This window comes from Agelaius phoeniceus, chromosome 2 (genome assembly GCF_051311805.1).
Source record: "Agelaius phoeniceus isolate bAgePho1 chromosome 2, bAgePho1.hap1, whole genome shotgun sequence".
NCBI lineage: Eukaryota > Metazoa > Chordata > Aves > Passeriformes > Icteridae > Agelaius > Agelaius phoeniceus.
The window spans coordinates 17803218-17827354 of NC_135266.1; the positions used below are offsets into that span (position 1 = coordinate 17803218).

The window sequence follows — 24137 nt, forward strand, 5'->3', positions numbered from 1 at the left end:
GTGAAGATTCAGATCTGCCCAGAACATTCCTAATAGCACATATTTCATAAGTCTCATGAGTCCCTTGGACTTTTTGTAGGATTTTGGGTAAATGAAGGACAGGATCTCTCCCTGAGGAGAAGACACTTGTCCAGAGTGCTTCAGGCCACCCCATCAGGATTGACAGCAACTTGTCTGAATCTGGGCCATGGAGCATTTGGCCAGACATCTCCTCTAAGCTCCATGTGATGTTCCTGGAGCTTTAAGAAATAATTATCCCTTTTAAAAGACTTTTAAAGCATTATTACCCTTAATGACTTAATTATTAGATCATAATTATGCATGTAGCATGCCTTGGGGCGTGGCAGGAAGACACTTGTGCATGTTTGAAGAAGCAAAGCCTGCTCATAAAGCTCTGTGTGAGGGGAATCAGGGAATCCCCTTGCTTCAGCCTTGGAAAGAGATCTCTGGAATGATCTATTGCCAGAACCATACTTGGCTGTTGCCTTGGAGTGAGCTAACTACAGTGGTCCAAAGCAGGACCATGGAGCAAGGTCACTGTGACTTATAGCAGAGAAGCAGAGATCCAATACTCAGCCCTCTGTCACTGCCTCTTTAATATCTAACAGTCTACAGATATTCTTAGCTCCAAATCAAAACTGAAAAAATAAATTGATTAAAACCTACTTATTGGATTAAAATCTGCTTTTAATGTCTTCCGTGGAGCCTGAAAAGATTTTGTAACATCTTCAGCTCTTTCAAGTCTTGCCTGCTTGAAGACTCTTACTGAAGATTTTCTGTCAGACTGAAAACATCAGAACAGCTAGAATTGAAGATGTAGGTACATTTAGGTACAGCACATTATGGGGCTTTGTTTTAAGTGTTTTAAAACCTGTTGAAAGTTTAATATAAAGTTAACTATTACTGTTTTTCAACATGTTCCAGCAGTGACCCATTCCCAGAGAGCTTTTGAGTAATTAAGGTTTAATTTCCTTTGGACTCATGTCTGCCTGTTTTCTTTGCTTTTTTAAAATTTATTTATTTATTTTAATTTTTTTCTTTAAATAAGTAACTCCTGTTTCGGTATCTAAATAGCATTCCCTTTTTTTTTAATTGGAAATTTTTATATAAAATTTCTCCAATGTGTTAACAGCAGTTGATAAGAACTTAAGAATAAATATCTCATCATTTCACTTGGTTCTTGTCTTTCCCCTTTTCTTTCAAGCAGTGTAGTTTTGCTTTCTGTTCTCTGGCTGCCCTCTGAACTTGGAGGGTTTTGTTATGAGTACCCAGGCCAAAAGGCAGTGCTGGAGGCTTAAGTTCATGGTATATTATCAAATACCAACAAGAGGGTAATTCCCAAATGGATAAGGAGGTCCCTCAGAGCTCTTGTGACATTATAAAACACTCTGGTTAAAACCTTATATAGTTTATATGGCCAGGTGAGCTCTTCTCCTCTACAGCACTGCTCCTGGTGGGGGATCCATCCAGATTTCTGTGTTACCTGAGCAGACTCCTACACTCGTGAGCAGGTGTGGGGGCAGCAGGCTCACCCACAGAAAAACAAGTTGGGTGTGAGACCAGCATGAATCAATGTCAGGGCACTCTCTGAGCTGCTTCAGGGCACCTCCTGTCCTTTGAGAAGCCTTGAGGGCACCTGAACCCTGAACCCTGCTGTCTGCAGTGCATGGGCATGAGAGATAAGTGAGAGATAAGGAGTTTGTTTCACACAGGTGACTGGCCAGAGGATGATGGATCTGAAATGTTCATTAGACCTGGAATGCAGGCAGAGCTGGAGCAGCACAAACAACGTGGGGATGAAAACTCTGTGGAAGGGTCAGCTAGCCAAGCCATCTTTTATTTTGTCTTCAATGGGAAATATATAGGGTGAGACTGACAAACTGTGTTTATGCTTACAATTATTGATAGCAATAGGATGTAATAAAAACAGGAAATGGTGGATTTCTTGTAAAAACACAGAACTGCTTTTGTGTTTTAAGTGTCAAAAAATCCTCCTATTAGAGCTAGAGATTAACTTTGCAATATAAATACTTTGAAGCATGCATTTTCTTATCTAAACATTCAACAGAGATCTCATCCATTCTCCCCTGCTGATGTCAGGGAGCTGATTTGTCCTTTTATTGGCCTAGTGTCTGAGAGTGTCAAAGCAGTAAAACAAAATGTAAATATTACCCATTTCATCCTCAAACTCTAAGTTGCACCAAAAGGGTTTTTTTATTTTCATATTACTAAACTATTGTTATCCTAAAGTGTCCTCAGATATGTATAAGTCCTGAAATTGACTTCCAGTGCTTTGCAATGGCTGTGTGCACACTTTTGGGATGTTCCCTGCAAGGAGAATTATGCTAAACCATGTACTGGTCCTCTGACCACCTGCTATGTATGTACATATTGCTCCAAGGATGTCACTTCAGGGTGCTACAGAAGTAAGGAGGGAAATCACCTGTAGAAAATAAAAGTATAAATCCCTTCCTTGTCACCTCCTTGCTGTCCTACTTCCCACAATGTCATTTCAGTTATCCTTGGACTTGTAACAAAATTTTCTGCCTCTGAATGTTTTAACTTTTATCTCTCTGCCTGATTTCTCTGATCACTTAGTAGCTTTTATTTGTGAAAATAGCTATATGAGGAGCAGAAGACTCTGTTTGGGAGAAATTCTGGGCAAAGGCAGTTGTTCCTAAGACTTTTTAATGCTGCAAGTTCCTACAAAAAGCTGCTTTGGGCTCAATGAAGACAGAAGGAGGCAGGGAGGGTGACTAAAGGTATCTTTAGGCTGTCTTGTGTGGGGCTTAGCCTTGGAGTTCCTTGCTGGCCTTGACAGGCAGGATGTTTTCACAGCATCCTCTGGCTGCACCCACTGGGTCAAGAGTCTGGGGCTCTGGCACAGAAACTGTTCCCAGGGCGTTGTTTCTTCTTATTTCATGGCCACATCTCCATGAAAAGACATCAGAACTAGGAAGCAAGAAAAATCTGAGCCCAGGAACTTGGCCAGGCACTTGAACTTGAGGTATTCTGTATTGCATTTAACCAAGAACTTTTTTAAAGCAGACTGAATATGATTAGAAAGTCCAGAAAAATTCCAAAAGCTAATTGTGATTAGATGTGACTGTGAGATTATTTATATTCTGTTCTGATAGACAAAGTTGTGCCTACAGTTCCACCAGCTGCTTATGGGAGCCTGTGGCAAATTCTAGCCTGGTGTCTGAATTGCAAAGATGAAACTAATCTTACATTTTCCACTCCTGTCACAAAGTCTGCCTTACCTCGAGGAGTGTTGTGATGAGATGGACCGAGCTCTCCAGGAGCACTTGAATGTGATTGTGTGCTAACAACTGCTTCAGAAAAATGTTCTTGCACAAATTTGCTTTAACTCTCCAGTCCCATAATATATAGTTGCCTCTTGACCTCTGAGAATGCAACAGTCACCAGAATAAATGAGGATTTTCTCATGTAAAAGATGTTTCCTTGATGTCTTGTAGCTGCTCTTCTGGCACCATCCACTCTACAGTCACTTGAATTATATTGCTGTGAGACTGTACTGGATGAGAAGAAAGTAAATGTTTGAAGTTCAAGCTGTAATGTTGCTCTGCCACGTGGACTTGCTCAAGACATCACCAGAGACTGCAAGGTTAAGGATGTTGATATCACCTGCAGTCACATCTTTCTCTTGAGAAATTCTGGGCTTGATGTGCACAGTGCAACAAATGTCTGTTCAGTTGCACAAGTTGGTGCAAGCTGTGCATACCTCAATTCCCAGGGCAATTTAGCAACAGTGCCACGTGTGCTGGAGAAAATGAGAATGTATTATTATCATTTTCTTCCTTAGGAGAAACCGTGAGTTCATCTGCTTTGCTTGCAACAGCTTCAGGGTTCAGTAGTCTGGATACTCACTGTGCTTTGCAGTTACATTTCCCTTTCTTGCTGCACAGTAGCTGAGGATGAAGCCTCAGACTGGATGTAGGCATTGAACTCTGGGTGTTGAATCCATCCTTTTGATTACTGCTTCCTGCCTTGGCTTTGTGAGCTGTTTCAGACCTGACTGGAACAAGCAGAGCTCCTCAGATGTACCTGAACACCAGCCAGTGCTTCACAGTCAGTCTGGAGCAAGGGCCTGGCTACAGTCAATGGAAGATGTGAAGGATATCATCCAGTTAGAGTTCCTCCTCTCTCTTCTGTTTCACCTATCCCCTACCTCCCCACCTTTTCCTTTCCCTTTCTTCTCCTTAACTGCAAGACCTGTTATCTTTATGTCCAGCTTCTCCCACTTCTCTGTAGAAAGAAATGAGAACTTATAAAATAACAAGTAAAACAAAGGCTTATGAAAGCTACTACACACCTTTGTAATTAAAGTTTGATTATTGTTTCAGTTGTGCCCTCATTAACTGGTATGTAAACACAGATGGATGTGAAGACAAGCAGACACAGAGCTCCCATTATTGAAGATAAATATGAATAACAGGAATCCAGAGAGAGCTCTTGCTCTCTGGATCAGGTATCTCTGTGTAGGTTATACTTAGAAGTTGGAGTTACCCAAACAGACACAAAGGAAGCACTGAAACAAAAGAAGCACAAGTTTCTTCATACTTGATATAAAGATGTTGCTCAGTACATCAGCCATCCCCAGAGAGTTTTTCTGTCTTTCCATGCATTAGACATCACAAATGTGAACTACTGAAGGGTAACAAGGCAGCTGTGCTCTTCATGAGGTTGAGGCAGAGCCTTTTCAAAAGCAGAGCAGCTACACAGTGTTTACATCTCTCAGAAGCTCAACAAACAAAGTGTTTGTTTGTGATTTGTATCTGCCTTTTGCTGACAGCGCTCCTCCATTAACAAGGGCGTCCCTCCCTGGGGCAGGGGAGGGCTGAGCCAGGGGATGCTGTGGGGAGCAGGGAGTATGCCTGCCCTTCAGCCAAGGTGTGTTTGTAGCCTGTGTAGACACTCCCTGGTGAACTTTCAGCCAGCTAGATGAAGGTGTGGAGAGCAGTTTAGCCACCGCAGCCCGGAGCGCAGCAGAGGCTCCCACTGGGATTTCCCCTCTTCCCCGGCCGGTTTTGCATCCTGCTGGGAGCTCCAGTTTGCTGCAGCAAGCAGACAATTAAATGATCTAATTAACTAAAGAAGAAGCTGAGGAGATGAAGCAGTGTTGGGGCTGGTGAGAGGGATGGCTCTGGGTCTGGCTCTGTGCTGCTGTCCCCATCACCCCGCTAGAGAGTCTCCTCGTCCTCTGAATCTGAGATTCTGTGCATAGGGCTTTTCTTTTTTTCCCTAAGTTCTATCAATCCAGCTTAGCATTAGTGTGATGTTTCAAGCATTCTGCTATTTCACAGAAATTTCTGATACCAGTAGACAATTTAATAAATGGCTTTTTATTTCAAAAAATGTTTTTAAGTTAATAATTACTTGATAATTAGTTTAATAATGTGCACTAAGTTACTGGATTGCCATATAACTGCTATGTCATGAATGTTTATTAAATCTAAGTTAGGTCCTTGCTTGCAATATTTTATAAACTCTCTCAGTTTTTCTTTTTCTATGCAGTTTTCAAGAAAACAAGTTCATCTGTGTATGTATTAGTTAGAGGGAATGAGCAGATCTACTTATAGAATCATCTTGAAAATACTTAATGACCTTCATTGGGAATTATATTATTCTGAACATTGTGCCATACTGGAACTTCTAATGGTGTGGAGTTTTCAAGTGTGAAGTAGCTGGTGAAACAATACTTTGTTTGAAGTAAAGGCTGTGAACTTCCTTTATAAATCTCCAATTTCAACTTTGCAAACTGATCAATTTAATTGGTGTTTATTTAGGGCATATCCTCACAAACCTTCCCTGATCTAAGCAGCCCTATTGATTTGTGGCTTACTCTTGTGTTAAAAGCCTGAAATATCTTCCTTTGGTGTTTTGTTACATTTTTCCAAATGAAGATATTTTTTTGTTTGTTTGAGGTGTTCCCTTTTAATTTTTTCTGGCTAAAAATGACACTAGTATGGGCCTTTCTGCAGGTCTAAGTTAATTTCAGATTGCTGAAGGAATTTACTGTCTCACCTGAAAAGATTTCAGCTTGAAGAACATGAGTTGTTCAGCACTTTCAGGAAATTCTTCTGTTCCTTGGATGTGCATGCAAGAAATGCATGAGTTAAATATGGTGCTAGTTTTTCAGTTTTAGTCATCTGTACTGGCCTTGTTTCTCTTTATGTGCAGCAAAGTCCAAATGTAGAAACCCCAATGCATCATGGTGAGGAATTCTAGTAAATATACTGCACTTAGTCTGCCTATCCTATCATAAAAGTACCAAGAAATGATGATTAATCCATTCATTTACCAAGTTCTGGGGCATTTATATGTTGTCTTCCATCACAAAAACAGACAATAGGAATCAGTAGTTCCAGGTTTCTTTGCAATGTGGGACAACTACTTTGGAAGAAAGACTCATACTTCAAATGTTATTGAAAAAAATCATATATGATACCTGTAGATAAATAGTTTTAAAGTTTTAATCTGTATTGTTCATCCATTTCAGACATCAGTGTTGATCAACACTAGAAACAGATTTAACTAAACAAAATTTAAGCTCTTTTTGCAAAGAGCTGACTCATTGCCACAATATTAATGTGTTAGCTGCCTACCCAAAGGTAGCATAAATGTTTGAAATTTCAGTTCATTTTGCAGTATTTAGTATTGCTGATGTCTGTGGAGCTGATTTTTCAGTTGCAAAAGTAATTTAAATAGTCATATAAATTTTATTTAAGCCTCTTTTTAGAGAGTGCTAGATTTCAAAAGAAATACAAACCCCAAGTTCTGCACAGAACTGAGCAGGTGGTTCCACAACAGCTAACTGAGATAAAAGAAGAAACTAGAGTGTGTGTATTGGTAACTTATGTTCATAAATTAAATGAAAACAGAGGTGTCTGGCCAGACAGCAAGTCTGTTCACTGCTGTTGCAGGCAGTCTGCAATATAATCTCACCCATACTTCTGAGATTCGAGCTCCAACACAAAAGTATTTAAATTGTTCTCAAACACTAGGCAGGAAAAATCATAAGAAAGCTGTGTAAGGAGCAGAGCTGAGGTGGTGCTGAAGGGAGAACTGATTCTTATCTGGAATTGAGGAGAGAGACAAGAACCATAGGGAATGGGATGAGCACAGTGATACAGACGGTGAAAAAAGTTTCCCAGAAATTCATTATCTGAGTTGCTCTCCTGTCCTACCAGCTGGTTTCTCTTGCTTTGCCTTTGCTTTCACTAGCAGCTTCGAGCCAGCTTTAAAATTCTCTGCAGCTAACAAGAGGGTTTTTCCTTTTATTTGCCAGTCTTTGTGTCTGAGTCCTAAGGGGACTTGGTACTTTTTGTGTTCTGCCTGCAGCATCTAACTTGCTCTGGTATAAACGAGTTTGATTCAGTGCCTGAGGGTCACTTCAGTCTTCCTGCCAAAAAGTTTCCTGAGGCCAGAGGTGGGTGACCTTTTCTGATAAATGGTTTGCTTTGAGAAGGACACAGGCCTGGTTTTTCCAAACATTGTAATTTGTAATTCAGAGCTGAATTTGGTTAAGTAACAGCGATGAGCTACAACATACAGAAAATACTACAGAGGTGTTTCCCTCCAACATTTCCAAACCAAACAGGCTTCATTTTCTGATGCTAGATTGCTTAGAGTCCCTTAAGGGCAGTTTGTGGGCATTTGGCACCAGCCCTACCAGGGAACAGAGCAGCTCATCCCCAAACTGTGCTGGAGACAGGCTCTGTAAGGATCCCACTCACCTCCTGTGGAGGCACATATTGCTTCTTGACTCTCCTGTGGTTCCAGGTCTGGGCTCCATATGATCCCATAAATGAGTGGTGAGGATGGCCAGACACTCCCTCCAGTTAACTGCAGGATGATATAAAGTTATTTTCATGTAGTCCTGAGCCCACAGAGGTTATTTTTGGTTTGATCTCTTACTCGGAAGCTGTGCATCCGAGGCTGAGGCATATCCATTCCTGTTAGCAGGCTTTCAGCTCCTGCAAGGGGATGGATATTAGTATCAAAAGCAAGCCAGAGACATTAAATGAGGTCAAGGTGACCTTTCATAAACATTAGATAACACAATAATTTAAAATGATGAATGAAATAGTTGAAAGAATGTTAATTATAACCTACAGTGCAGACACAGGATGGCCCTCGTAGCATGGGCTGTGCAAAACTGTGAATATCTCTGGCAGCTGGGGACAGGGGAGGTATGGGGGGGAGCAGCAGGTACACTGACAAAGCAGCTTTTTTGCTCTCCTTTCAAAGAGGTGAAATTCCTGCTGTCCTTGGACTAACCAGTGTGGCCTGGGTGGGGGAGGAAGAAAAAAAAGAGAAATAGATTGCTTTCACAAATCAAGTGGGAAAAGACAAAGCTAAAAAATTATAGAGTTACATATGTTTTTTTAAAAGCTAATGACAGTTAACAGACAACAACTGGAAAGACTGGATTAAAATAATTTTCTTGCTAAGGTCCATTTGTGGTCAATACTGAAGAAGAAATTATTCAACCTAATGGTAAGTAGAGAAGTGTAACTTGTATTTAAGACAGCACTTGTCTGGACATCAGAGGTAGGAAACCAGGACTCTGAAGAATTATGTACTTGACTGTTTTATGTTAACAACTGTGATGTCTGATTCTGCAAACACTAAAACCTGTGAGAGTGGAACTATTCTCCTGAACACATTATATATGAGTACAGCAATATAGATTTAACATATATAATTATTGGAGTCTTTGTCCCCACTATAATTTGAAATGATTGATCTCTGTTTTTAATTTTTTGTTTTAAACTGCAGGAATATACAGAGAAAATACATACTTATCTTGGAGCAGAAATGCTGGTTGTGTTTTGTTGCAATAAAAAGAGATTTTGTCCTTTTATACTGCAGCTTCATGAGCTTTCTTTTAAAAAATCAAAATCTTGTTTGTTGTCAGAGATAGTTCTTAACTTTGCTTTTTAAAATTGTATTCAGAAACCCCTTTGACACATAAGATAGAACACATGAAAGAAAGCCTTTCTCTTTTCTTTTCCCGCCCTCTTTTTTTTTTTTTTTTGTCCTTCAGAGAAGTAACATAAAATATGTGTGTGGTGTAAGAACGTGTGCTAAAGTTTCATGTTTCAGGTAATCTCCTTTAAAATAATGGCAGTCTAGATTGCATCAGTTAGTTTAAAAACTGCTATGCTATTGGTAGGAAGAAAATGGGATTTGAGCCAAAATTTGCCTGCGTTACTGCCAAAGTCTGTATCAGATTTAAGACACATGCTTCTGCAAGCTTCCATGAAGGTTGTGAAAAAAGTTTTCATACAGAGTTGGATTACAGCTCTCGGCTCCAAACACTGGCCATTACACTACCATCTGAACAGCCTGCTGTAACACCGAGCACAGAATCGAGCAGATTTCTTACCCTTTCTGGACCACAGATGGATTTTGAATGTCTCCTTGTGTCCTGATGGAAGATATATTAACTTCATTAACTGGAATCCATACCTGATCGCTTGTGAGTGCGTATGTGTACACATACAGATACATATCTATTTAAAATCTTATCATGATTTTATTTCAAGTGTATCTAAGATCTGCTTTAAGAAATTACATTCTCTAGAGGAACTTACAATTGTTTTGAGCAGAAAAGAGACAGATTTTTACTCTCAGATGTTGGAATCCTTTGTGAGTTTATGAGAGAAATTCTGGAAGCTTTTCTGTGTTGGTGGTAGAGAAATGCCTTTTGAAAGAGACACTTCCAGCTGCACAACAACGACTGCGCAGTAACCTGTGGATTTTAAACATCAGAATGTACAAACCGTGGGCAACTGTGAATATTTTCATAATTTCTTTTCTACATCTGCTGCAAGGATCTGACTATGAGAATGGTTCTGTGAAGGTAAGTGAACTTTATTTACTGTGATTCTTAATAATACAAATTTCCAGAATTAGCTGCATTTCATGTGCAAGGTAGTGGTTTTCTTGCTGTTTTGGTAATGGATTGTTGGTTTTTTGTTTGGTAATGGTTTAGTTGCAGAGATGTTTGGCAGCCATAGAGGAAAATGAATCTACAAGGAACTTAAATCCATATTCTCTATTTAATTTTTTTTTTACTAGTTGTTAAGTACTTGTTGTGTACTTTGTTCTTGAGTTAAAATTTTAGTTTCAGTTATGGAAAATCAAAGAAAATTCTGAAAAAAAAGCATGAGTCAGAGTATTTAGAATATTTGGTAATTACACTTTTTTATTTCAGGTATTTATAACTGCAGGAATTAGTATGCTGGCATAGAAATTTTCCCTGTAAGAACACGTGTTTATCAGTTGTTCACTTGTTTGGCAGATATCAGAGAAAAATTTTTCTTTTCCTTCATTAGAAAAAGTTATATAGGATTTTAAAATAAACAGCAACTAGTAATAATAGATCACATTGCCTGGAAATTAACTTTTCTTCTGAATATAGTACATGAAACAAAATTTAAGCTGAACCCTCACCATGAGAGTAGGATTTTTCAGGTCTGACTTTGAGACAATGTGAGAACATCCAGGACAATCATTTAGAATAATCAGAACAAAAACTGGAACAAGTTTCTACACGTGCAGTCTGTCCAAAAATGATTAATTCAGTGTGTGGTCCAGAACAAATTATTTGTTTTTCACTAGCAGAGCAAAACAAGCTAATTTTTTTTTTCCACTTCAGAAAACCTCCTGCTTGCAAGCAATGGCCACACACTATCCTGTGAGCCTGCTGCATGCTGACCTGTGCTTTAGGAAAGAAATGCTAAGTTGTGTGCCTAATTGCAGACTGCTGCTGCCAGCCCAGTAAGTCAGCAGTGGTGAGCAGTGTGTGCCTCAGGATGACTGATGCCTGCTGACTGCTCACAAGCTTTTAATTTACAACCTCAGCAATCAATGCTTTGAAGGCATTAGGACCAGAGTAACAAGCCTTGTTTAATACATTAACTTTGTGCACTGCATGACAAATCACTGGTTTTGTACCTGCAGGAATCACTTCATTTAAAGCAGAACGTGCTTTCTAACACAGAACAGTAACCATTTCATAATTGGCAGGGGTGATAATTCTAGCCACATGTGGGATGCAAGTTTATTCGGCACAGTAGTAAAACCACTAGAAAGCCCTTTCATTGTAAACTTTGAATCCATATCCACTTTGCCTAGAGTAAATGCAAGAGATCTTCTTGCTAGCTTATACTAGCTTACAGTTCATTCACTGTGACAGGATTGTCCATCCAACATAGGTGCAATTGTGATTATTTTCACTGAAATTTAGTTACCACTGTCAAGCAGCCAGCTTAGCCACAGGCTACTGTTCTTGAAGTAACTCACAGAGAGTTTCCAAGGCTATCTTAAAGAAATCTTACAGGTCACACTCAAAAAGGTATCACACTCAAATGCTGTATTTCACTTGCATTGGCTGCTGATTGCCAAAAAGAAAAGACTGCTTTGGTATAGACAGAGGCTTTTGGCTAAACCATTTGTTATTCCACATGGAGTGTTAGCTTTCTGTCTGGGTTGTTTTCTCCTGTATGACCTGTGGGCTTCTGTGTGTACACATGTGGAAATACACCACAAAACGTGCTTCATTTTACAGTGTTGGATGGCACACAGGGTTATGATTATTTTTACCATTTACACCTCAAATTGAATTTGCAGTACACAGAAATGATGTATTGCATTCACTCACCCTACATCGTTTTTTTAAAGTTCTTTAAGATCAACTGCAACATTGCCTGGATAAAACCCACAAGGTCAGGATGCAGCTTATACACAACTGATGAGACCTAGGAAGGGTTAAGAACCAGCAACCTGCTCTGCCCCCTGTTATATGAATCCAAGTTAGGTGAGCTCTGCCCAGGACACCTGACATTTTAAAGCTCTTTGTGTTTCAAACCATCAGGTGGCATCAGTGTGATATCATGCAAGAGTTTTGGGGGGCTAAGGGTTAAAATACTTTATTTTCCCCTTCAAATATCCTGATTAAAGAAATGAATGTTAAAAGCTTATGTACAAGCTGCTGTGATCCAGCATCTCCATGGCAGTTGGCTTTTCCTAACCCTTCAGAAACTCCATCCTCTTCTGAGCACACAAATCCCTTTTCCCCACCATGTACATGTATTCCTTGCCTGCCAGACCTCTTCTTTCCTCTCTCCATTCCCAACCTGTTCTGCTCCCAGTTCTTGGCCTGTGTTCCCTCACCTCCAGGACTCAGGGACTCAGTTTTCCAATTGGTCTCTTTCTTGTGCTTTCCAAGTATCACCCTCCTTCCCACTTGCTTCCTCCTGGATGGGGACATCCTTCTTCTGCCACAGACCCTCAGTTCCTCAGAGACAGCCCTAATGGACACTTTTGTTTTCCAGTCATATCAGACCATGGTTCCCCCTTCTCTTCTCCATCCACAGCTCCCTTCTTTGTCCCTGTGGTTTTAACTGCCCCAACTTTCCTTTTCCTGACCCATTTTTGTTTTTATCTCCAAAGATGATCTCAGCCTCCTTGGCCAGGCCTTGCCCTCCTCCATGGGTATTCATTTCCTTCCCTCCTGCAGGCAAATCCAGCAGCTTCCTGTCCCTGGATGCCAGATCCCTGTGACCTGGGGGGGAAGAAGGGCAGGTCCTGCTCTCAGCCCCATAGGCTGGACCTGCACCCATGGGTGGCCTGCACCCAGGTCCCACTCTGCTCCTGAATGGAACCAGCACAGGACCTGACTGCTGCAAAGCCCTGGGAGGGCTAAGTGGACGTTTTTCAAAGATAGCAGTGTACACATCTGAGGCAAAAAAGAAGGCTCCTCAGGTATCAAAAATTCACATCTGTGATTCACAGTAGGGAAACAGAAAAATTTTTTGCACAGATAAAGGAGGAGCTTCATCCTCCACTGCGGTCAAACCATTTTGACAGAGAAAGCAAAAACAATATTAAAATAATTTTGAGGCAGACATCTGGTATGGAAAGTTTCAGCCTGAACATCAAATGTGTGCCAGTCAGAAGCACAACTGGAGCACAGGCTCATGGTGGGAAGCAGTGGGCAGCCTCAGACGGGGGCAGCACAGCCACACAGGTGTCCAACAGGACTTGGCCCCAGAGCTGGACTGGTGTCAAGGGTGGTCCTTGCCTTCCAGTGGCTTGGTTCAGGATGCCAACCTAATATATAAAGTCCTCATGGAAGAATTACATTTCCACGTGGATTTTATGAAGACTGAGAATTATTTTTATAAGGTTTTTTTTTTCATCAGGAAATGCTTTAAAAATTCCTTATTGAACTTCTTGTCCCGACAGTCTCTTATGTTTTGGAACCTCTCAGCTAGAGAACCGCAAATTTCACTGTCTCTCTTTCTGTCTCTCCCCCTCAAATTTTTCCTCTCCTAGAGCAGAAACAGACATAAACTACTTTTTCCAGAATTTTAAAATTAGATGTGAAGAGCTATGTCCTATACTCATCAGAGCTGAGGCAAATTTTTTGCCAAGAAAAGCCAAGGATCCATTGGAGCTGCTTCTGCCTTCCAACACTAAAACTACCTCTCTAATGAGGCAGCAAGTTTTGACCTCAGAGAACTAAAATCTCATTGCTTTCCTCCTCAATTCTGCTGCTTCACATTATTAATAAAGCGTTGGAGGACAGGCAAGAGAAAGGAACAACTGGTCACTTCCAAGTTAAACAGACTCAGAGCCTTTTCCTTTTTGCAGAGGTGTTCTCCCCATATTGAACCCTCCTTTGGTTTTGTTGGAGAGAAACCCAGAGTGGATAGGCCTGAGGACTGTCCCTGAGCTACAAAGCTGCTTTCTGATCAAAGACCAAGGGGTCAGATGGGCTTAGCTGGGAGGTAAACATGGCTGCTCTCTGTTACATGCACTCCTTTTCCACAGCTAAAACTTTTCTACTTCTGCGCTGAACATTGTTCGAGCCTCCCGCGGCCGCTCTTGCTCAAACAGATCTTCTTCATCTCCTATTGTCCCTGTGAACTGCACTCTCCAAACACAGCTGGTACATAGTCCTTGTCCACTGGGGAGAGGGAAGCAGCACTTCCCCACCCTCCTGAGGCCCTGGACCACCTAGGTGGAGAATGCCTTGCCCTTGGGAAGTCATGGAACTACTGGAGGGCCATCACACCATGGGCGGAAGAGATCAGGAAGCTCTTTACATCTTTCCTAGAGCCAGCTGCAGTCTGTCTGTCTGTACAACTGAAACAGAGCTCTGTGAGGAAACCTGAGCAGCAGAGCTGGCTGTAAGCTTTTGTCTCTGTAATTATAACTGACACTGGTTTTCAGACAGATCTTCACAGCTTTCTACAATCTGCTTGCAAATGTTGCTCAGTTTCTAGAACAGTTAGATTCTAAAAATCTTCTGTGCAATGGGATCTCTTCCTCAAAGGCAACTGCTGAAATTCCAGCAAAGTGCTCAACTGCTAGAAAACGGAACTTGAAATGTCATTGGGAACAATTCCTCTGTTTAAAATGGGAAGCTGGGTTTGAGGATGAAAATCTTTTCATCCTCAAATCCAGCTTCCTTTCAAAGTTAGGAAACACGTCTAAACAAATATTATGAGATTGTGGTTTTCAGAAGTATTTCATTCTCCCAGTTTTGTCTGCTGCTTTTGATTCTCTGTGATTATCATATCTGATAGGCACAATGAGCCAAAAATGTGTGAAAATACACTTACAGCATTCCTTCAGAAATGATTGTTTTTGTGTTTTTCCTTCAGAAGGGAGAAGCTATCAGGGAAGTTTTGAGGAAAGCCAATTTGTTCTGCCTTATCTGCTACTGTCTTGACAAGGTGCACTGAAGGCAAACAGAACAATCCTGTATTGTTTTCATGCCACAGAGCATCCGTCCTTGGCTCTTATCAATTTGGAAAGGCAACTATTAACACACTGCTACTTTATCAAGAACAGCTCTTGCTCATGAGAAAGAGCAAAAAAATTCCACCCAGCTGCTGATCCAATCCAGTCCATCTCAGCTGGGATTTTAATGTCTGAGGACAGAGCAGAGCTTGGAAAAGTACACCAGGCTGTGTAGATTATTCAGATGCAGCATTTGAGAAATCAAATTATCAGATGTTTGAAATTAAGCACTAATTAAACTTTGCCATTGTAGCTCACACTTGAAAGTCTGTGAAGCCAAGGGGAGGCAAGAAGGCAGGTTCAGAGGGCAGTGGGCCATAATTTTGGTAATTAGTAGTCTGAAAGCAACCAAAAGAAGCCATCAGCTCAGGCTCATCAAGTGTTGCTTGTTTCTGTTTCAGCAGTCTACTGGTGCTTTCTCCCCACAGGCATTTGTGATGTTTATATGTTTATATGTTTATACACATTTATGGTGTGGTGGTATCAATGTAGGCTCCCACAGGGGGCAAGCAGAGAAAAGATCTGCCTGAAAACAGGAAAGAAAAACTGGTGCAAACTCTGGCTGGTGAGACCTCTGCCATGGTGTCTGCAGTTTTCATTCTGATCAACACTGCTGCTATTCCAGACAAGGTTTACTTGGGTCTTATCTCCTGGGGACATCATATTGGCATTTGGGAAAAATAAATGTTTACAGTTGTTGTAGGTGATAACTCATTTATTTTAATTCCCACTAAAAAAAACCAAAACTTGTATGATACATTTTATAGTTTTCACACAGTAGGATCTGTGATTTTTTTTAGGCCTTTCTCTCAGGGCAAGTAAGTCCAGTTACAAAACTGGCTTTTGCCCTTTCTTGAACTTGGCTTTGAGACCATCCTGCTGAGGGGGGAAAATGACCTGAGCTATTCTGCTGCAGGGAAGTAAATCTGATATGGTAACTTTCCTACAGAAACACTTATTCCTGAGAAATTTCTTATTCCTCTCACTATGTGCCAGTCCCTTATCTACTTCTCCACCTGCTTCCTACCTCCCCAGCATGCTTTACAAATCATCATACATCTTGCTGGGATTTGAGGAATGCAAACAAAATGCTGAGTGGCCCCACTACAGCTGCACAGACCCCCTTTGCCTGTGGGAAGACCAAACAGAATTTTTTTTAACATCCTGGAGAGAGAGAGAGTAATACATGGGCTTCTGTACCAATGAACAGCAGAACAACTGCACAGACTATTTTAGCTTTCTTGCATTAAGAAAAAATTCAGTTTCCTTCCTTTGTGAAGGACAGCTGAGTATTGTATTTTTTGCCCAAATGTGAGTTAAGGTGTGCGAGCCCTCAGCTGGTGGTAGGACGCCATCTAGGGTCCTTCTGCTTCCACAGAGCCGTACTGAGCACAAACACCGTGGAGCTGGACTCCTGGGATTCGGCAATCCGGTGTGGGCACCACGTGAAGGGGTTTGGAAAGGGGTGACCACCCTGCTCACCGTCAGGATGGGTTTTCCTGAGCCATGCTTTCATGGGAATCAGGCTGTGCTGTGACAGCTCACGGTCACCGGCTGCACTGTGGTCACCGTGCGAGTGCAGCTGGGGAGGGAATTCTATTTGAGTCACCGTGAATTGCAAAAAAGTTGCATCATGTTACTAGATCATATGTCACTTTGCACACAGAGAATGTGCCACAAAGACAGGCAAAACTTTTCACTTTAATTAGCAGCATGACTCAGAAACCATGTTAGGATACTTTTCTGAATTGCTAGGGAAATATTACTCAAGAAAAACTACAATTCCAGGAAAATGTGTGCGTGTGATTGGGGTAACATAAGTTCATCCAGTGTTGGCAATGGCTTTGCTTTGTGAGTGACATTTTGAAACCCAGCTGTCCAATTGGCTAGTCATACCACCAAAACATTTATTAAAGTGTCTTGGGGAAAACCCAAAAACCAATGAAAGCACTAACTGAAAGACCCTTCATCACATTAAATAATATTTTCAAATATTAAAAGAACACATAGTCATCTGATTTCATGCAGGTCTCTGTTACTGAGCCATTCCAAACTCACTCTCCAAACCCCAATGACTTCCAAAGAATGGACAAATATCAAGAGACAGTGACTACAGCCTGGACATGCTCTTTGTAAACACATTTAATATGCTATTTTTGATGTGTGCACCCTGTCATAGTGTTGGGCCAGCACCTAACCTGGAGTACAGTGAAGTGATAATGTTCTAGCTGAGCTCTGTCTTGAGCAGAAATCTGCCTCAACACATTGCAGCAATGCATGACCATCTGAGCAAGCTTATAAGCAGAAACTCAGAAAATGTACTGTAAGACTCCCAAAGCTGTCAGCAGAATTTAGGATATATCAGTGAGTTGCCACACTGGACATTTATGACAAATCATCTTTGTTGTTTCACTTACCAAATGAATGTACTTTGCATGACCACTGTAGGAGGGGCCTAAAGGTAAAGTCTTAATGTAGTTGACTAGGCTTGAACAGGAAGAAAATCCATAACTTAGCAGACCAAATCTTTTCTTTCATATACTGTTGGAAACAAGGTGACCCCGTGGCAGGGAGAAATGATGCATCTGACTGCATTGATATCAGAAGGCTAATTAATTACTTTATTATACTATATTATTCTATACTATATTACACTACATCTAAACTGAATGTGCACAAGCACCCAGCTCAACTCCACTGCACAGAATCTCGTGACCGTCAGCCGACAGTCCTGACACACACACCTGGATTCAATTGGTCAGTGAATCACAGCACTCACACCAGAATCCAATTACCAATTCCCTTCAGGTAAACAATCTTCCACACTGCATTCCACTTGTGAGCAGCAAGAGGTGCACCAATTGAGATAAGAATTCTTTTTTCTTTCTCTGTGGTTCAGAGAATGTGAATACCAGAAATATCCTTGGGAAGTTGTGTCTTGTTTGTCACTGTGAAGAGAAATGTGGCCACAATATACCACTCCAGCTTTTCCATTACTGCCAGCAAACTGATGCACAGTGGATGCTGTTACCTTCAAAATCACAACTGGAGGATGTTTCCTATGAGAGCCAAAAGACCTGGCTGTGGGAAGAAGCCTCTGTTTAATGAGAGTGACAAAGCTGATACTCAAAATGTTTACTGGCTGAAAAAAAGTGCCTCATTTTGGTGTAAAGACCTAACTGGCTAAAAGTATATAGTTCTGAGAGGTATTTTGATAAAATATTATCAGTCTCTGCTTTGAACATAAAAAATTATATGAAATTATATGAGATTCATGCTTCCACAAAAACATGTCCTGTTCTGATGTTTTTAGTTATTTGCTTTCAATATTTTGGTTTATTCAAGAGAGAATACAGCAACCAAATATCTCATCTCCAAGGATTTTTATAATGTAAGCATGCTACTAAAGTGCAAGAAGTCTGATTTGTTTGCTGTAACACCACAAAAGATCTATTCTAGTTAAAAGGCCATTCAAAATATAAAACAGCTGTTCTCTTGAAGCCCCAGAGAAGTTAATATGATTTGCTTGTGAAAACATTTGATCTTCAGCTAAAGTAGAAGCTGTTTTATCATCACCTTGACCACCAAGTTTAGAAAATGGGTAATTAGGTCTCTTCTTCATTGGAAGTTAAACTGGAGACCAAGAAGGAAGACTCTCAAGAAGGAGTGTCTGGATGAAGCTTTTTACCACACTGAACATGAGGTGGAGCAGTCTAGAGCTTTTTCCTCCTCTGGTTTGTGTCTCAGTCAGATGATGTGCTGGCAGGATTTTAGCAGAAGAGGCCCTCAAACATCTCAAATGGATCAGTGAGAAATGGGACAGTCTCAGGTGGATGTCCTCCTGTCAGCCCTCTGCCACCTCATACAACACCTGGCCACACTATAAATTGGACCATTTCTTTTCCTCCTAAACCTACAAGTGACATATCTGTCAGACCTTCTTCGTGTGCTCTGGCACAGTGTAGAACTCTACACTGCTCCTCTTTCAGGCCATGCAGCTTCTCTTCCAGCAGCCATGGCACACAGGACCTCAGGATGCAGTGCTGTGGTTGCACTCACCCTTTCCTGAGAGCATGCACAGCCAAGGCCAACGCTCTCTAATTCTCAAGGCAGACTGCAGAGAGGTTTTGCACAGATTCTGGGTGAGGGAAGCAAAATTTTCCTGTGCCTGTTCTTCAGTCCTTGATCTTTTTCAGGAAAGAATTTCCATCCCTTTGTGTATTTTTTCGCCATATACTTGGACAATACAGCTGCATGCTTTCAATATAGCTCTCACTGGAGAAAAAACCCTTTTTAAAAAGTGACAGCTGGAAATTTGTCTCGCAGGGCCCAAACTTGTCCCCACTATAAACAGAATGCCCCTTCAGGTTATTAATGTTGTAACAGTGATGATCAAATGAATGTTCAGTCTGGGCAAGGCAGTGCTCTGAGAGAGATGAAACATTTTTAGAAGAGATTTGAGTATTTGTTTACAATATTTTGAAGGTGAAGTACTGCATGCTCCTGAAATTTCATCCATGCTTTTTGAGATAACAAAGACTGTAATAGCCACTTAAAAATCCCATGACAAGCCCATCATGTTTCAGAGAATAATTTTAGTAGGAAGTCAAAATATCTAATTGTTTTGTCTCTCTATGGTCATGTTCACTATAATTAAAAATAGCTTATTTGTGCACTAATAATGTACACTGATGCTTCCAGAGGGAATATAGCCAGGGATGCAGCTTCATATATCAGAAGTTCATAGCTGACAGAGAATCAAAAGTATGATTTTACTGGAGCTGTTGAAAAGTAAATGCTCTTTCTCTCCTTGGATATGAAATACAAAGTGATAATAAAATTACTGCATGCTAATATGTGTCAGACATGTGACAAAGTTAGATGCCTCATGATAGATATTTATGGGGTGCTGCAGTTGCTTGTTGATAGGGCAGTAAGTCACTCCTCCAAGCCTCATATTTTCAAACTGCAGAAGATTCTCTCACTATTTTATTACCTGTTATGCAACACCCCAAGGATACAAGATGCTGTATTATAGACAATATTTGTTATGATCAAATTTGGCAATGGTTGAGCTCCTGCTACCTAAAAATCATGGTGGTATCACCCTGAGTGATATCTTCTGTGTTTCCTTGGTACTCCCTTTGGATGAATGCCTTCCTCTGTTTTCTCGTATATTTTGCTTTGGCCACAGACACCAGGTTAGGTATCATCTCTTCATTTCACATTTTTACCTGACTCCAAACTGATAGGAGACACAATAATGTTAAAATACTACCAGTAATGATGAAAACCCTCAAAAGAGTTCTTCTTACTGCAAAAACTCCACACAAGCTTGTCATTCTTACCAGGAAAATGTCGTTCTTCGTGTTGGCGTCATAGTGGCAGGAGCTGCTTGGCATTTTCCTGCCAACAGAGAACCAAACTTTTCTATGGGAACTCCCTTGCAGTTCCTTGGCCACATCAGCTCACAGTCTGTGTGCTGGGAGCCACAGCATGGCTGGGCAGCTGCACCATGGCTTTGAGGCAGGGAATGGAGTGCTTTTTTCTGCCAGTCCCAGGTCCTTCTGACCCTGGTGCAGTTGCACTTCCTGGATGGTTATATCTGTGTACCTCATAAATTCCTTGTGCTTTAGATGAGGAGAGGTTATTTAATCTCATTTGACTACTCTCAGCTGAGTGGGATTCAGGTCTCCTCACTACAGCTAAGCTGGTGATCTGCCAGTTCATCCTTCAGCATCAGTGGAGAGGCAGAGGCATTTTGGAGGCACAGCTATATCAACAGGCTTTAGAATGGGATGAAAGTTCACCCAGTGGCCCTATTTTTTTCCAATATCTATGAGAGGAGTCTCAGATAAATAGTTCATATTCATTCAGGTGAATAGAATCATAGAATCAGATTATTTTTTATTTTTGATAATTGTGGGATTGGCAGGGAGCTGTAGGCACTCTATATCCACAAGATGAGCCTGCAACTATAATCAGTTTATACACTGTGGTAAAATCACCTTGGGGAATGCATCGTGGAAGAGAAAAGGAGCTTGTTTTCAGGTATAGCATACACAGAAGCAAAATTCCTTGGTATTTTCTTGTGGTGATGAATCATCTACCTAGTATTTAAACTGGTTTCAATCTAGTTCTGAGATTAGCCTTCAGGCAGCACTGGAACAGGGAGAATTCACCTTCTGATTGCATCAAGTCTTTGTCTTCTACATAACTTCTCTTGAACTGGATGCAGTTGCTACAGCTGCATAAAGCACACAATGCTGGCATAAGGGTTCAAAATGCCCTCACATGCTGCCAGTACTCTTTGTGTTCAGGTGCCCTCATTTTGAGACAAAACTTCCACCCTCCAGATTGGTTAATTTTGAAAGCTTTAGTCAGACCTTATCTAAAGCCTGTTTAGCCAAGTTTTGATACCATGGCATTAAGAGAATCATCACTGTGCTATGCAGCTACAATCTGCTTTTACTGGCAAGATAAATCTGTTACCTTCTTTCTATGGCTTAGCTGCTGAGAGAATGGATCATAAAACAATTCAAGGTTATCGAGAGATTCCTTAATCATTTGTCCTGGCCCCAGACACAGTGGTAATGCTGAAAATTTCCATTGGTATTTATGCAGCACTTGCCATGACAGTGTCTGTGACCCTAACTCAGAAAAACATTCCTTATCAGAAGAATTCTTACACGTGTTTAGCTTTAAGCAGAGGTTTATGTCCTACTGTGTGGCTGGGGCTTAAGGAAAGTAATCATGTGTAAAGCTTTCAGGATATATTTCCTGGATCTGTGAGCAGGCTTGATTACAGAGTGAAATGCAGGCAGATTGAGCAAAATATAAATTTCTATCAATTTTTATTTTTGCCTTCCCACGCACACCAAGTATTATTCATCTCCATCAACGCAGATCATTCATGCATCCGTTTTCTTAAATACAACCTCATTTTTTTTTATGCTATAGGTCCTCAAATAAATTTAGGACCTTAGCAGGCCTTTTTTTTACTGTTGTACTCCACATCTTTCCTCTGTTGTTCAAAATAACTCCAGGAGCTCTTGAAACACATCATTAATGCTGCTGAAAAGAGCAGCACATGTCAAGGAAAAAACAAAAGAAGTTCTTCAAAGGTGGGTTCTGCTGTCTTTCTTAGACATAATTTTGATTTATTTTTCCTAAGCAGGAAATTAGGAGCTTGTCAAGGGTGGAGAAGAGATGCAAACTGCAGAGCTGCAGCCCCTGATAGGGTATGGCCAATATTAGTACTCAAGAAAGGGCCCAGTTTGAACAGGGCAGGCTGTCTGTGGGATTGTGCATTTGTATGACATGATGCATAAGCCAAACATTGGACTAGCATAAATCAGTGGGGAAATGAACTCAGTGGCTGGTTTTAGTCAGTGTCCAAGGTGGGAAAAGCCACTGAATGTATCACTGCATTTTCTCTTGTTCCTTTCCAGTGCTGACTACTTTTAGGGTTTTTCTGGCATCTGAGATTACTGGGAAGAAGATAGATAGCCCATTATGGTTTCTTTTGGAAGGACAAGAGTTGTAATTATCCAAAAATCACAATGGTAACTCGCGTTATCATTTCCTGATGATTGTTCATTGCCAAAATAGAGGAAAACAGATATTCCTCCTTGAACTGAAGAATAATTTTGGAATATATGAGAGGTCAGTGTTTTGAAAAACATGTGACTTCAGTAAATTAGGAATCTGGTTTTTATTTCTGGGTATGGGATCTGTTTTTTGATAAGGTACTTAGAAAAATTACACTAATAGCTGCAGAAAGCTGAGGAGATAAGAATGAACTACTTAAACCTGCTACTTTGATATTTGTTATTGATAAATTCTGCTCAACCATTTCTCACAGGGAATAGCATGTCTCTGGTGGACTATGGGCTGTACATTGATGGGTACTGAAAGTTTAGGACATCTGGAGCTTTCCAGTAATATGGCTCCACAGGTAATTTTTTCATTTGGGAGCATGGAAATGACATTGCCATGGTCCTTTCCCAAAGACCCCTTGTCTAATTTGTTTTTCTCCCAACTCTTAATGTATATTTTAAGGTTTCTGAGGCTGGAATTCATGATTTTGCTCATGTGTACCATGCCAAGTGCAGTGAAGTTCTGCTCCACATCTTGGTTGCAACCATTACAACCAACAACTTCCATAATGGTGACAGCTCACCTCAGCTGAGCACTAAAATTTGTGTCAATGTGAAGGAAAGTTGTATGGGGGCATAGAAGGGAAAAAAATTGATGTTCCTCTAGACTAGGAGGCTGAGCAGCTCAGCCTGAGATAGGTTTCATTAGACTCCCACCTAGCAGAATATGGGGAAAGCAGTGAAAATAAACAATATAAAAGCACAGTGGGATCCAAGCAGTTCAAGATGTTGAGAGCAGACTGGAGAATGGGAAGGGAACCTGGAAGGAAGGAATGTAGTCATCAGGGAAAGACTGAAAAAAGGGAGGTAGGGATATCTGCAAAGAGGGAAAGAGCATGTGCAGATGGCTACAGTCAGGGGAAGCAGTCAGTGGTTCTGTTCCTCTTTTGCTTTTTGTGAGGAGCTGGATCTCCCAGAAATGTCAGTGAAATGTCAGTCTGACACCTATGTATCTTTGCTCTGCTCTGTGGCTGAGTGAAGAGCTCCCCTCCTGTTCAAATGTTAGTTTTAGCTGCTTTCCACTTGCTATCAAAGTGAGAGGGCATAAAATCCTAAATCAAATGACAGGAAACTTTGGGACTCTGTTGAATCTAACACCCTCCTCCAGTTTCATATTTTGAAAGATTTATTCACATTTCTGCCCAAAGCTGCACTCTTCTAAGTAGGTCTTTTCAGCCAGCCAGAGTATGTCTGTATCTAAACAGAGCTTGAACTCAAACAGTAAATGAAAGACGTCTCCAGACCTGCGTGGTGCCCTATGGTACTTCACCCTTGGTATTATCTGAGACTGTAAGAGGTTCTGTGTTTTTATTTGGTGTTGTCCTTTTCCAAATAGTATGACCAGAATTGAATACTTTGGAAAGATTTCATGACAAGTTCAGGCTGTAGGGCTTTGTCCTGCTGATAGAGGTGATGGACCTTCTACATTTTTCATTTTTTAAGCTTTTATTTTTGAATGCTTTTAGGTTGTGGGCAGCCACCTCTGTGGTCAAAGTGTATTACAATGAGGATGTCTTTCTGGTGGCTTAACTGTTTGCTGTTTGTCTAGCAAGCATTTAGAACAAGGTTTTAGATAAGAGCATTGTAGTAATCTCAAACAAATCAAAAGAAACACATAAGGGGCTTTTCACTGTT

General features: G+C 40.9%; 1 protein-coding gene across 2 annotated transcripts in view; it reads left to right on the forward strand.

The window, feature by feature from the left end:
* Positions 1–24137, forward strand: part of VEGFD (vascular endothelial growth factor D) — a 51391-nt gene that overhangs the window by 11372 nt on the left and 15882 nt on the right. The window contains exon 1 of one of the 2 annotated variants that reach the window (XM_054628019.2): positions 9261–9892. The exons of the other annotated variant lie outside the window; for it this stretch is intronic. Within the exon in view, the coding sequence (XP_054483994.1) occupies positions 9803–9892 (90 nt within the window). The 5' untranslated portion in view covers positions 9261–9802. Of the gene's footprint in view, positions 1–9260; positions 9893–24137 lie in introns of those variants that run through there. 2 annotated transcript variants of the gene reach the window in all.